Source organism: Dermacentor variabilis, chromosome 1, assembly GCF_050947875.1.
Source record: "Dermacentor variabilis isolate Ectoservices chromosome 1, ASM5094787v1, whole genome shotgun sequence".
Lineage (NCBI taxonomy): Eukaryota > Metazoa > Arthropoda > Arachnida > Ixodida > Ixodidae > Dermacentor > Dermacentor variabilis.
Window position 1 is genome coordinate 177053001 of NC_134568.1, and position 16936 is coordinate 177069936.

The window sequence follows — 16936 nt, forward strand, 5'->3', positions numbered from 1 at the left end:
GCGATATTAATTTGTGTGTGCATTCGTATCGGGAATATCGGGAAATTGCTTTGATAGGAAAGTAACAGCGTGGCTGCGTGGTTGAACACGCGCGAACACTTGTCGTATCTTAAGTGTGTGCGTGTCGGCCTTTGCTAGAAGGCACGCACTCTGAAAGCTTCGGTGTTTGCATTAGAAAGAGCTAAGTGCAATACATGGCAAGAAACACGGTAAAGCGTGCAGTGTGCGGGGGGTCCCTCAAGGTAGACGAGGGGAAGAATGAGAATGGTGAGGAAATCGAGTCAATCGGAAGACACTGTGATGTCGATGCTAGGCTAAAGAAAATGGAGGATTTCCTGCATGAGCTTGTGTAACAGGTCGAAGAGCTAAAATGAGCTAAATATGAAGCATGATACACGGAAGGAGGTGGAAAAAACACTTCAAGCAGCCGAGGAAAAGCTGAACAGGGTCGCCATCGTGAACGAGAATGGTCGTGACAATCTAACGCAGTCTCCCGACGTGACAGGAGAGGGAGTGTCACCAAAGCACGTGGAACCTGGGGAGGGAGTAGCCGGAAAGAGCTGCACCTACCTTGAGGCCGCCACACACACACACACACACACACACACACACACACACACACACACACACACACACACACACACACACACACACACACACACACACACACACACACACACACACACACACACACACACACACACACACACACACACACACACACACACACACACACACACACACACACACACACACACACACACACACACACACACACACACACACACACACACACACACACACACACACACACACACACACACACACACACACACACACACACACACACACACACACACACACACACACACACACACACACACACACACACACACACACACACACACACACACACACACACACACACACACACACACACACACACACACACACACACACACACACACACACACACACACACACACACACACACACACACACACACACACACACACACACACACACACACACACACACACACACACACACACACACACACACACACACACACACACACACACACACACACACACACACACACACACACACACACACACACACACACACACACACACACACACACACACACACACACACACACACACACACACACACACACACACACACACACACACACACACACACACAAAGCAGGAGCGCAGGGGTCAATGCCCCTTGTCAAGTCTGAATCACGCGGAAAAGGACAAATGGAAGCAGAGAGAGATAGGAGGGAGTGAAATGGCGATTATCGCCGGCGACTCAAACCTGGCTACATGCTCAGAAGTAATTATGGAGAGGGTGAAAGGCTATGGAAGAGTGGCGGTAGGGACATTTCCAGGGCGGACACTGGGTTCTGTCATGGGGCGAGCAAAGGCAAAGCTCGCGGAAAATGCCCACGGACGCAACCTTGTCATAGTAGCAGGTAGGCTAAATGACGTCCTAAACAGAAAAGAGACAGGTCTAGCCCAGCGCTTGGCGAAGGGGGTAGACGACTTGTGCGAGCTGTCCCCTCAGGGGCAGATCGTGTTGTGCACGGTGCTGGAGGTGCCTGTACGTGACAGTAACATACAAAGAGCCGTAGTGGCTGCTAATGAGGCTATATTGACATTGAGCCAAGAGAAAGGTTTCGACAGTGTCGAAGTAAACAGGGAAGTGTGAAGGTGTGGTGCTTTTGAACGAGACGGGATCCACTTCGATTACAGGCTTGGATGAGAAGTGGCCTGGCGACTTGCTGGTCGCGTGGTTACTTCTTTAGGGGGCCCACGGCCTCTCAGGAGGCCAGGGTAGGTAGTAACGAAGAAGGTCTACTAGGGGAACGTCAGAATAGTATCGACGTCAATAACATAAAAAGGAGGAAAACAAGAAAGATAGCTCGCCATGCAATAGGCTACATAAACATGCAGGGCGGCAGAAGAAGGAAAAAGTGGGCTGAGATCGAGCAGTTAAATATAGAATACATAGGGGTGTATGCAGTTACACAAACGCACCTTAGAGACTCGGAAGAGCCGCCAGGGTTTGAGAATTATGTTTGGCGAAGGTGCAACAGAAGTAAGTTGGAAAGAAAGGGAGGGGGAGTCGGAACGCTCATCCATCAGGGAGTTAAATGGAAAATAGTAAATTCAAATTGTCAAGAGCATCTTATGGTTATCATGCATAATGAGGAGAAAGAAAACTTGGCTGGGCGTGGCATATTTGTGGACCGGAAATAATTTCGCAGAGAAGAATCAAGAGTTAGAGGAATGCCTAAGTGCTGATATTAGGGGTTTCGGGAATGATGCCGAAATTACCCTATTAGTGACATGAATGCCCACGTACAGCATCTAGATGGCTGTACCAACAAAAACGGGAAGTCGATGCTAGATCTTTGTGAGAAACATAACATCGTTATCGTGAATGCAAGGCCTAAGTATGAAGGGCAGATCACGTGGGAAGTGGGAAACCGGCAATCGACCATTGATTACTGTCTGATAGCGGAAGGGATTCACGATAAGTTGAGAGAAATGGTCATTGACGAGGAAGGATATAACAGTATAGGGAGTGAGCATAAACGCATCATTTTGAAAATGGGATATGTCGGTGGGAAAGATAGCAAGGAGCGCAAAATGGCCAGTCCAAATTTGAACGCTGAACAAATAACAAATATAGTCACAAGAGTCCAGGAAGAACGTTGCGAATGGCCAAGCAAAGAGTGGGAATATAGTGAGCTTTTAAGTATAATAACGACAGAAATACGGAAAGAGAGGCAACATGCTAGTTGGAAAGGAAAAAAAGAAACTGAAAAGCTGGTGGAGCAGGGAGATAGGAGAAGCGACCGTCGAACGACAGAAAGCATCCCCAGAGCATAGGCAGGCAAAAAAAATTCCTAGTTGCCGCAGGATGATGTAGCCAGAAAATGGGGAATATACCGGAAGAAGAAATCTATGGTTCAAATACTGGTGCAAGCAAAGATGAAAGATGAAAGGTGGAAGTGAACGTTGGTTGTCAGAAATACATGAGAAAAAGAAGGTAGCACCTGGACTGTTTTGGAAGCACATAAAATTATTAAGTAGGAAGTCTGGCACAACACAACAAATCCAAGACGAAGATGGAAACAAACTGGAAGGTGAGGCGGCATTAAATTACACCCAAAAAATAACAGCTGAATCTTCACAAGGCAATGACGAGGTTGTATTGGTTGAAAGAGAACCATATGGAAGAGGAGCTGGTGCTGACAAATTTAAACTGGGAGAAAGCCGAAGAGTAAATTCCTAAGCGCTCAGCCACAGGGCTGTGCGAGGTTCCTATTAGGCTGATTAATGAACCAGGACCAAAATGTAACGCAGCTGTGTTGAAAGCAGTGGAAAAAACTTTAAAATATACAAGAATACCAGACAGCTGGCGACAAAGTAGAATGTCTTTAATTTATAAAGGGAAGGGGAGAAAGATAGAATTCACTCGTATGGGCCGTTAACCATTACATCCGTAATATACAGGTTAGCAATGCAGGCTATAAAAGTAAAGCTTCAAGGATGGGCAGAGAATAATTGCATTTTGGGAGAACTTCAGAATGGCTTCAGAATAGGTAGGCATTTGGATGACAACTTATTTGTTCTTACTCAGTGTATTGAAATATCAAGAGTAGAAAACAGACCATTATATGTGGCCTTTTTAGACATTACAGGAGCGTATGACAACGTAGAGCGCAACATTTTGGGGAATATTCTGGAAGGGGAAGGCCTAGGCGACGATTGTCAACAGCTTTTGAGAGAGATTTACCTAGAAAATATTGTTTGCGTTAAATGGGAAAGGATGAGGATCGAGGACAAAGTTGATATTAACAAGGGACTGAGGAAGTGGTGCTCTTTATCCCCACTTCTGTTTATGATGTACATGGTGAGGATGGAAAAGGCGCTAGAAGGAAGTAATATCGGATTTAATCTCTCATACGAACAAGCGGGTACAGTAGTAGAGCAGCAGCTTCCAGGTTTGTTTCATGTGGACGCCATTGTGTTACTAGCTAACAAGCAGAGTGATTTGCAACGTCTGGTTAATATCGGTGGACAGGAAGGCGAGAATTCAGGTGTGAAATTTAGCGTTAAAGAATCAGGTGCTTTGGTATTCAATGAAAACCCTGAACAAACAGTGTCAATACAGGGCTAGGAAATACCGCGCGTAAAAGAATACAAGTACATTGGGATATGGAAAAACGAACGCAATAGATATATGGAAACGCAGGAAAAAAAACAGTAACAGTAAAGGGGAAGAGAAATGCAGCCATAATGAAACACAGAGTGCTATGGGGATACAATAGGTACCAGTTACTCCGGGGTATGTGGAAAGGTGTAATGGTTCCAGGACTTGCATTTGGAAATGCGGTTGCTTCCTTGAGATCAGGGCTACAATCAGGACTCGATGGCAACCAAAGGTCAGTGGGTCGCCTCGCATTTGGCGCTCACGGGAAGACTACAAATGAAGCTGTGCAGGGTGATATGGGCTGGACTAGTTTTGAAGTGAGGGAAGCTCGCAGTAAAATTGAGTATAAAGAACGGCTGAGGAATATGGAGGAAAGTAAATGGGCTGGGAGAATGTTCAGGTATCTGTACAGGAAAAACACTGATTCACAGTGGAGGAAAAGAACTAGGAAGCTTACCAGCAAGTATGGGGCCTGTATGGTGAGCGACACGTCAACAAAGAATGTCAAGCGGAAAGTCAGAGAGGCCGAGACAATCGCATAGGTGGCTGCAATGAGAACTAATTAAGAGGAAAAACCGAAATCGGGAAAGAAAAAATATATGATAACTCAAATGGAAGCTCATTCCTTTTTGAAGCGAGATCAGGTTGCCTTAGAACACGCACTTAAAAGCGAGATATAAGAAGGAAGAAGAAGCATGTTCATGCTGTGGCAAAGCTAGGGAAACGATGGAGCATGTTTTATTAGAATGTGAAGACATTTGCTCAGCGGTCAATTTAGGCACCACTGGCCTCCATGAAGCCCTTGTGTTCAACGAGAGCAGGGGGAAAGTAAACGTGTCCTCAGTAGAGGTTAGTAAGGGGCGATTGGAAGATTGGTGGAAGAAAAGTAGGGAAACGACAAACAACGGAGGCGTACAAAAAGAAAGTTCACAATAGGGGTTCCGAAACCTTGGTTATGGGAGTATATTGTCTTTCCTTTCCTTTTTTTTAACATAAGTAGGGCATTAGGCAATAACGTGAGCTTGGTGGCACAATCCACCGCACCGTTCCAAAGGGGACGCTCATAGCATGCATGCATGCATGCATGCATGCATCCATCCATCCATCCATCCATCCATCCATCCATCCATCCATCCATCCATCCATCCATCCATCCATCCATCCATCCATCCATCCATCCATCCATCCATCCATCCATCCATCCATCCATCCATCCATCCATCCATCCATCCATCCATCCATCCATCCATCCATCCATCCATCCATCCATCCATCCATCCATCCATCCATCCATCCATCCATCCATCCATCCATCCATCCATCCATCCATCCATCCATCCATCCATCCATCCATCCATCCATCCATCCATCCATCCATCCATCCATCCATCCATCCATCCATCCATCCATCCATCCATCCATCCATCCATCCATCCATCCATCCATCCATCCATCCATCCATCCATCCATCCATCCATCCATCCATCCATCCATCCATCCATCCATCCATCCATCCATCCATCCATCCATCCATCCATCCATCCATCCATCCATCCATCCATCCATCCATCCATCCATCCATCCATCCATCCATCCATCCATCCATCCATCCATCCATCCATCCATCCATCCATCCATCCATCCATCCATCCATCCATCCATCCATCCATCCATCCATCCATCCATCCATCCATCCATCCATCCATCCATCCATCCATCCATCCATCCATCCATCCATCCATCCATCCATCCATCCATCCATCCATCCATCCATCCATCCATCCATCCATCCATCCATCCATCCATCCATCCATCCATCCATCCATCCATCCATCCATCCATCCATCCATCCATCCATCCATCCATCCATCCATCCATCCATCCATCCATCCATCCATCCATCCATCCATCCATCCATCCATCCATCCATCCATCCATCCATCCATCCATCCATCCATCCATCCATCCATCCATCCATCCATCCATCCATCCATCCATCCATCCATCCATCCATCCATCCATCCATCCATCCATCCATCCATCCATCCATCCATCCATCCATCCATCCATCCATCCATCCATCCATCCATCCATCCATCCATCCATCCATCCATCCATCCATCCATCCATCCATCCATCCATCCATCCATCCATCCATCCATCCATCCATCCATCCATCCATCCATCCATCCATCCATCCATCCATCCATCCATCCATCCATCCATCCATCCATCCATCCATCCATCCATCCATCCATCCATCCATCCATCCATCCATCCATCCATCCATCCATCCATCCATCCATCCATCCATCCATCCATCCATCCATCCATCCATCCATCCATCCATCCATCCATCCATCCATCCATCCATCCATCCATCCATCCATCCATCCATCCATCCATCCATCCATCCATCCATCCATCCATCCATCCATCCATCCATCCATCCATCCATCCATCCATCCATCCATCCATCCATCCATCCATCCATCCATCCATCCATCCATCCATCCATCCATCCATCCATCCATCCATCCATCCATCCATCCATCCATCCATCCATCCATCCATCCATCCATCCATCCATCCATCCATCCATCCATCCATCCATCCATCCATCCATCCATCCATCCATCCATCCATCCATCCATCCATCCATCCATCCATCCATCCATCCATCCATCCATCCATCCATCCATCCATCCATCCATCCATCCATCCATCCATCCATCCATCCATCCATCCATCCATCCATCCATCCATCCATCCATCCATCCATCCATCCATCCATCCATCCATCCATCCATCCATCCATCCATCCATCCATCCATCCATCCATCCATCCATCCATCCATCCATCCATCCATCCATCCATCCATCCATCCATCCATCCATCCATCCATCCATCCATCCATCCATCCATCCATCCATCCATCCATCCATCCATCCATCCATCCATCCATCCATCCATCCATCCATCCATCCATCCATCCATCCATCCATCCATCCATCCATCCATCCATCCATCCATCCATCCATCCATCCATCCATCCATCCATCCATCCATCCATCCATCCATCCATCCATCCATCCATCCATCCATCCATCCATCCATCCATCCATCCATCCATCCATCCATCCATCCATCCATCCATCCATCCATCCATCCATCCATCCATCCATCCATCCATCCATCCATCCATCCAACATCCATCCATCCATCCATCCATCCATCCATCCATCCATCCATCCATCCATCCATCCATCCATCCATCCATCCATCCATCCATCCATCCATCCATCCATCCATCCATCCATCATCATCATCATCCATCCATCCATCCATCCATCCATCCATCCATCCATCCATCCATCCATCCATCCATCCATCCATCCATCCATCCATCCATCCATCCATCCATCCATCCATCCATCCATCCATCCATCCATCCATCCATCCATCTCCATCCATCCATCCATCCATCCATCCATCCATCCATCCATCCATCCATCCATCCATCCATCCATCCATCCATCCATCCATCCATCCATCCATCCATCCATCCATCCATCCATCCATCCATCCATCCATCCATCCATCCATCCATCCATCCATCCATCCATCCATCCATCCATCCATCCATCCATCCATCCATCCATCCATCCATCCATCCATCCATCCATCCATCCATCCATCCATCCATCCATCCATCCATCCATCCATCCATCCATCCATCCATCCATCCATCCATCCATCCATCCATCCATCCATCCATCCATCCATCCATCCATCCATCCATCCATCCATCCATCCATCCATCCATCCATCCATCCATCCATCCATCCATCCATCCATCCATCCATCCATCCATCCATCCATCCATCCATCCATCCATCCATCCATCCATCCATCCATCCATCCATCCATCCATCCATCCATCCATCCATCCATCCATCCATCCATCCATCCATCATCCATCCATCCATCCATCCATCCATCCATCCATCCATCCATCCATCCATCCATCCATCCATCCATCCATCCATCCATCCATCCATCCATCCATCCATCCATCCATCCATCCATCCATCCATCCATCCATCCATCCATCCATCCATCCATCCATCCATCCATCCATCCATCCATCCATCCATCCATCCATCCATCCATCCATCCATCCATCCATCCATCCATCCATCCATCCATCCATCCATCCATCCATCCATCCATCCATCCATCCATCCATCCATCCATCCATCCATCATCCATCCATCCATCCATCCATCCATCCATCCATCCATCCATCCATCCATCCATCCATCCATCCATCCATCCATCCATCCATCCATCCATCCACATCCATCCATCCATCCATCCATCCATCCATCCATCATCCATCCATCCATCCATCCATCCATCCATCCATCCATCCATCCATCCATCCATCCATCATCCAACCATCCATCCATCCATCCATCCATCCATCCATCCATCCATCCATCCATCCATCCATCCATCCATCCATCCATCCATCCATCCATCCATCCATCCATCCATCCATCCATCCATCCATCCATCCATCCATCCATCCATCCATCCATCCATCCATCCATCCATCCATCCATCCATCCATCCATCCATCCATCCATCCATCCATCCATCCATCCATCCATCCATCCATCCATCCATCCATCCATCCATCCATCCATCCATCCATCCATCCATCCATCCATCCATCAGCCATCCATCCATCCATCCATCCATCCATCCATCCATCCATCCATCCATCCATCCATCCATCCATCCATCCATCCATCCATCCATCCATCCATCCATCCATCCATCCATCCATCCATCCATCCATCCATCCATCCATCATCCATCCATCCATCCATCCATCCATCCATCCATCCATCCATCCATCCATCCATCATCCATCCATCCATCCATCCATCCATCCATCCATCCATCCATCCATCCATCCATCCATCCATCCATCCATCCATCCATCCATCCATCCATCCATCCATCCATCCATCCATCCATCCATCCATCCATCATCCATCCATCCATCCATCCATCCATCATCCATCCATCCATCCATCCATCCATCCATCCATCCATCCATCCATCCATCATCCATCCATCCATCCATCCATCCATCCATCCATCCATCCATCCATCCATCCATCCATCCATCCATCCATCCATCCATCCATCCATCCATCCATCCATCCATCATCCATCCATCCATCCATCCATCCATCCATCCATCCATCCATCCATCCATCCATCCATCCATCCATCCATCCATCCATCCATCCATCCATCATCCATCCATCCATCCATCCATCCATCCATCCATCCATCCATCCATCCATCCATCCATCCATCCATCCATCCATCCATCCATCCATCCATCCATCCATCCATCCATCCATCCATCCATCCATCCATCCATCCATCCATCCATCCATCCATCCATCCATCATCCATCCATCCATCCATCCATCCATCCATCCATCATCCATCCATCCATCCATCCATCCATCCATCCATCCATCCATCCATCCATCCATCCATCCATCCATCCATCCATCCATCCATCCATCCATCCATCCATCCATCCATCCATCCATCCATCCATCCATCCATCCATCCATCCATCCATCCATCCATCCATCCATCCATCCATCCATCCATCCATCCATCCATCCATCCATCCATCCATCCATCCATCCATCCATCCATCCATCCATCCATCCATCCATCATCCATCCATCCATCCATCCATCCATCCATCCATCGGATAAGACACCCGGCTTCTGAGCATGGAGTCGTTGGTTCGAAACTCATTACCGCCACCGTCGTTCCTTTGAAATTTATTCTTTCTTTTAATAGATTAATTTCGTTTATAGCGATCACCGAGGCGAAGTTAAAACGCAGGCGAGAGCTTGCGCGGACAAGGAACGCCCTGATAACGCAGGCTTCCGAGAGCGAGGGTGACGTGGCGTCGCTGCGATACATTTTGCCCTCACGCAAGACCTGGCGCGGCAGCAGGTGTATCCTTTCGCCCACTCTGCCCCGTCGAGGCGCGCACGTGGCGTGAAGTCGCAGCCAATGGGAATGTGGGTGCCGCTTCGCTGCTACAGGAGTCGGTATTTTTTTTTCGCTTAATGGGCCAATTGACGCTTTCGCAAAGAAATAAAAAATAAAAAAAGAATTCTTACAAAAAGAAACAAGCCTGTAGTTGCACGCTTGCGCTCGGTGTTTGAACGGGTAGGCAGAGAGGAGCTTCTGTTTCGCAAATCGGTTGGGCGCGAGCGTCTTTAGTCTCAAGCCCGGTGGGGGCATGTTTATTCAGGCCACACGCTCGCCTTGAAGGCACGTCCGAAACCGTCTTACTATAGTGTTTTGTATGCTGCACAGCACCACTGCTTTACTCTAAGCTGTGGCCGCTATTCCCCTTTCCACCTGACTTCATTTTCTAACCTGCTCGCTCCTCGTCGTCAGCATTATTATCGTTGACTGGCGACGCCATGAAGCATCCGAATCAGTCTCGGCCGCCTTTGTGCGAAAAGCGACAGAAAACGAAAATTGCTCGAGAGTTGAGGAGGACTGTGGCAAACACGAAATAAGTGTGGTGATTCGAAGCACACAGCGACCTCGTCTTCTGCCTACTCTCGCTCGACGAGACCTACAATGTGGCATTTAAGAACTGCCCTCACTTTAGTGTACAAATAACGGCGCTTTCACCGCGCTACACAAATCAGCCAATTGTCCGCTATCGGAACACAGCGGTTTTCGAACACAATGCACGGTCCCAAGCGTTCGCATGTTTTTTGTCGAACTGGGATCTCGCTAAATGTAATAGAGGTTCTCCCACACTTGCAACATTCTCATGCGTTCCTGCACTATTTTGTTCATTCTTTTTCTTCCGCAGATAAACGGAAGCAGCCCTGGTTAACACCCAAGCCGTTTCCCTTGATTTGTTTTCTCAACCGAACAGGGGGCCAGGGACGCGCACTGACCGAGGGAAGCCTGGTTTCCCATCTCCGGAGGCGCGACCAGGCCACGAGCCTCCAGCACGGTGACGGTGAGCCTCTCGAGGCCGGCCTTGTAGCAGAGGCCCAGCAGCAGCTCCCCTTGGTCCGGCGGCGCCTGCGTTGAGCAGCGACACCTCTTTCCAGTGGCCGACGCAAGCAAACGCGCAGCACTCGATTCTTTTTTTTTCATTCACTGCAGGGTACACGCACGAAAATGAAATGGGAGGAATGCGTGTGACTGAGCGGAAAGCTTCGCGTGATGTGTGCTTGTTTGGGCGCGGGCCCCGGCCTGCCGAATCCCGGTGTCTGCGCAAACCGAATCATATTGATGTCACCAAGGACGCTGGCGTGCGGTGTGTGGTAATCGATGCGGACTCTGTTAAGAACGCTGAAGTCGGTTTTCGCTTTTCGACCGCCTGCGCACGAACGACGAAACCCCATTATCCGCGAGTGTATTTATCGGCGCTTTCCCGGGAATAAACCCACTTCTCCCGCCAGACGATTTTTTTTTATTTCTCCGAGGTTTCAAATAAAAGTGCCACTTTGGTGGCACGAATATATTGAGAATAACACCGGCACTATATCAAAAGAATGCAAAGTGTTTGCCGCAACTGCTAATCGGTAGACTAACAGAACAAAACTACCGGCTCTTGAAAATTTAACGATGAAATATTACAAAAACCGCCGCCGCTGTCATCGGGCCGCATCAGATTTCTCCACACTTGTCCCGACTTCAAGTTACGCCAGGAAACGGCCATAATGACATTAATAACAAATACAACCCTCCGCAATCGACAGTTAATTCCAAAATGTTTGCGTATTTTACTTTAGTAACCACATTCTGGTATACCTATAATACGTTTCATTTTGAAAATCCCCTTTCAGGAATTACTGACTGCTTGTTCTCTATCTTTATAACGGTGTGCATATTTATGAATGCGTGATTATCGTTCGGTGCGTGTCGTGAACACATAGCATAAATGTGGTTTTGTCCCTGAATGCACAGCATCAGAAACTGCAAATTATAGGAGTAGAAATAATGATTTGGCATGGGCCCACGAATGTGAGCGATTAACATAAAGAATGTGCGGATGTACTGAATACGGACGTCGCAGTGGTGTGTCCACATGTTTTTTTTTTTACTTTCTGCACCCGATATATATTTGAGCATGATTCGCAACCAACTAAAGCTAACGTATTACTCGTCCGCAGTTTTTACATAAATTGAAAGGTCTGCCTTGAACGACCAGTTGCATTGCTGGCTATTGCCTCTGCATATAGACAATTCGACGCTACAGTTGATAGAGGATGCCCTTATGAAATCATGCCACAAAACATTTTCTAATCAGTACAATCGTTAAAAACATTGGCGCGTATTCAATAAGTCGTTCGTACGCAAAAACAGTTTGATAGAATCCCCAGTTAAGAACGCATCTTATATACTTCCTGCACTGCTGTTACAATATTATTAGCGAAAACAACCTGACGTTTCATTATTAATGCCCATTTGATTCATTTCTCTAAAATGAGGAAAAAAACAAGGTTACTTAAAACGGATTCATGATTTAGGTATAATTGTGGATCATTAGTATAACTGTGCACGTAATGCTTAAACGCATGTCCTAAAAAAAAAAGGCACTTAGTTGACAATTAGAGATTGTGCCTGTGTTTCTCTCGCTGAATAGGTTTGCTTTCTTCTTTTTTTTGTCTTGCAGTCTTATCGCCTGGATGCTTGTGCCGGAAAATTTGTCGAGTCACCGACCAGATCCACGGTCGTCTCCAGATCTCTCCATGCCACGATGCGTTCTCCTGAGAGTGGATCCAGATCACGAAGAGGAAAGAGCACGTGTCCGATGACGTTGTGTCGCTTGCCGCGATCGTTATCCAGCACCGTCAGCTTGAGTACTCGCTCCGATAAGGCCTTGGCCGGGATCTGCGTTCCCCCGTCCCCGGAGAGAAACGTTTTAAAGGTGCAGATATTTAAATTAATTCTGGGGTTTTACGGGCCAAAACCACGATCTCATAATGAGGCACACCGTAGTGGAGGACTCCGGATTAATGCTGACTACCTGTGGTTCTTTAACGTGCAACCAAAGCAGGGTACACGGGCGTTTCTGCATACCGCCCCCAAATAAGTACGGCCGCCATGGCCGGGATTTGATTCTGAGACATCGTGCTTAGCAACATAACGCCATAGCCACAAAGCAACCACGGCGGGTGATGCAGAGATCATATCGCTCTATAGAGTATTAACGAAACATGTTATTGAATCCTTATGTATTAACGGATATACACACACGAAACAGAGCATATAAAGACAGGGAAAAGTGGTGATTCATGGGTGAGAGGAGAGCGTGTAAATAAGAAAATCACTTGCAAGTGTTCTAACCCGCACAGTTCTGGTAGTCAATGCTAATATCTGAGGAGGCAAACAAAACAAAGTCAGGCAAAAAAAAAACTTTTACCAGAGTAACTACACTTGCAACCAAAAGGTGACGCTACACCGTGACAGTGACAGTGTACAGAATGGGAGGGAAGCATCAACTGATCAGGCAGTCGAGATACGTAGTACGCGTTTAGAGTATTAGTGGGTAAAAACAAAACAGGCAAGAGACAGATAGGGCCGGGTCTGTTACAAGCAGAGTTAACAGAACAACGTAGATATAGAAGTTTTCGGAAAGGAGAAAAGAATTAAGGAAAGGTAGACAAAATGATAGACTGAAAAGCATGTATAGCATACCTTATTATAGCTCAAGCAGGCTACGTGAATGTTTGTCACCGCCCCGTTTCAAAGGGTATGCCAATTCATCATCATCATTACAATTCACCAAAGAATGGTAGACCGGTTGACTTTAGGAGCCCACAGTAGCACAACAAATGAGGCATTGTAAGGTGACATGGGTTGAGTCTCTTTTGAAGTAAGAGAAACGCAGAACAACGATAGCTTTGACTAAATTTCGACTCAGGGACCTGGACGAAAATAAATTGGCGGTCAAAGTGCACGAAGACACAATCATCATCATCATCATCATATTATTATTATTATTATTATTATTATTATTATTATTATTATTATTATTATTATTATTATTATTATTATTATTATTATTTTATGGCCACTGCAGGACGAAGGCCTCTCCCCGCGATCTTCAATTACCCAGGTCCTGCGCCAACCGATTCCTACTCGCGCCCGCGAATTTCCTCATTTCATCGCTCCACCTAGTCTCCTGCCGTTCTAGAACGCGTTTCCTTTCTCTTGGTACCCATTCTGTAACCCTAATGGTCCAAAGGTTATCTAATCTGCGCATTACATGACCTGCCCAGCGCCATTTTTTTTCTCTTAATTTCAATTAGAATATCAACCATACCCGTTTGCTCTCTGATCCAAACCGCTCTCTTTCTGTCTTTTGACGTTATGCCTAGCATTATTCCTTCTATCGCTCTTTGCGCGGTCCTTAACTTGGTATCAAGCTTCTTTGTCAATCTCCAAGTCTCTGCCCAATATGTCAGCACCGGTAAAGTGCGCTGATTGTACACCTTCCTTTTCAATGATAATGGTAAGCTTCGAGTCAGGAGCTGACAATGTTTGCCGCATGCGATCCAACGCATTTTTATTCTTCTATGAATTACCATATCATGATCAGGGTTCTCTGTGATTAGTTGACATAGGTAGACGTACTCCTTCACAGACTCTAGAGGCTGACTGGCGATCCTGAACTCTTGCCTCTTGCTTGGCTTATTCATCATTATCTTTGTCTTCTGCATATTAATCTTCAACCCCACTCTTACACTCTCTCTGTTAAGGTCCTCAATCATTTGTTGTGACTCATCTGCAGTGTTGCTGAATAGAACAATGTCATCGGCAAACCGAAGCTTGCTGAGATATTCGCCGTCGATCCTTACTCCTAAGCCTTCCCAGTTGAATAGCTTGAATATATTTCTTCCAAGCATGCAGTGAATAGCATTGGAGAGATTGTGTCTCCCTGTCTGACTCCTTTCTTTATAGGTATCTTCCTACTTTTCTTGTGTAGAATTAAGGTAGCTGTGGAATCTCTGTAAATATTTTCCAAGGTATTTACGTAAGCGGTCGGTACTCCTTGATTACGTAATGCCTCTATGACTGCTGGTGTCTATACTGCATCAAATGCCTTTTCGTAATCTATGAAAGCCATATAGAGAGGCTTATTGTACTCTGCGGATTTCTCGATTACCTGATTGATGACATGGATGTGATCCATTTTAGAGTATGCCTTCCTGAAGCCAGCCTGTTCCCTTGGTTGACTAAAGTCCAGTGTTGCCCTTATTCTATTGGAGATTATTTTGGTGAATATTTTATATAATACTGGGTGTAAGCTAATGGGCCTATAATTTTTCAATTTTTTTCACGTCTCCCTTCTTGTGGATTAGTATAATATTTGCGTTCTTCCTGTTTTCTGGGACCTGTGCAGTAGATAGACACTTCGTATACAGAGCCGCCAGTTTTCCAAGCATTATGTCTCCTCCATCTTTGATTAAATCGACTATTATTACAACTACTACTGCCGCTCTTCCTCGTTTCGTGCCTTGCAAGTCTCTTCTGACCTCATCGCTAGTTATAGGAGGAGTTTCTGTATCCTGTTCATTACTGTTTCTAATGGAGGTATCCTGACTCCTCTTGGTACTGCGCAGGTCAGTATAGAATTCTTCCGCTGCTTTTACTATACGTTCGAGATTGCTAATGATATTACCCTGCTTACATTTCGGTGCATACATCTTGGTTTGTCCTATGCCAAGTTTCCTTCTCACTGATTTCTGGCTGGGTCCATTTCTCACGGCTTCTTCACTCTTTCTCACGTTATAGTTTCGAATATCACTTTTTTTCGCCTTGTTGATCAGTTTTGACAGTTCCGTGTATTCTATCTTATCTCTTGAGTTGGACACTTTCATTCTCTGTCGTTTCTTTATTATTTCCTTTGTTACTTGGGAGAGCTTGTCTACTGGTTGCCTTGGTGCCTTGCCTCCCACTTCAAGTGCTGCCTCTGAAGCCAGCCTAGTTACGGTTTCATTAATTACCTCTATATCATCTTCATCTCTCTTTTCTAAGGCTGCATATTTGTATGCAAGTACCAGCCTGAATTCGTCTGCTTTCACCCTTACTGCCTCAAGGTTGCCTTGTTTCTTCTTAACAAATTTTACTCTTTCTCTCTTGAAATTGAGGTGAATCCTAGCCCTCACTAGCCTATGATCACTGCACTTTACCCTACCTATCACTTCTACATCCTGCTGTCCGGCTGTTAAAGGTTGACAGGGTCAGTTTCCATTGGTGACCTGCCCAGAGTCAGAGATTCTTAGCACCCTCTGCTGCGTTACAGGTCTGACCGCCGCCTTGGTCAGGGGCTCCGCAGCTGCTGCGAACTGAGGGCCATGGGTTAATTGTAGGAATCACCAGGGAGGTAGTGGCCGAATACTGCACCAGCGAGGCCAACTCCTCTTCTGGTGAGGGATTGTCTTTGTTCAAGCTTAGTGGGCCTTCCTAATTTGGTTATACCTGGATTAGTATGGGCCCACTTGCTCTTGGCATCTTTTGACGGTGTCAGGCGTCATTGCAAGCCTGCAGATGTGCACTGGAGGAGGTGAAATTCAAGTTTACCATCGTCAGATCAAAAAAAAAAAT

General features: G+C 46.6%; 1 protein-coding gene across 1 annotated transcript in view; it reads right to left on the reverse strand.

The window, feature by feature from the left end:
• The window catches only part of LOC142588463 (synaptotagmin-15-like), a 378085-nt gene that overhangs the window by 40898 nt on the left and 320251 nt on the right, over positions 1-16936 (reverse strand). Inside the window, exons 6-7 of the mRNA XM_075700233.1 lie at positions 13046-13216; positions 11269-11398 (exon numbers count right to left, since the gene is read on the reverse strand). Of these exons, the coding sequence (XP_075556348.1) occupies positions 11269-11398; positions 13046-13216 (301 nt within the window). The remainder of the gene's footprint in view (positions 1-11268; positions 11399-13045; positions 13217-16936) is intronic.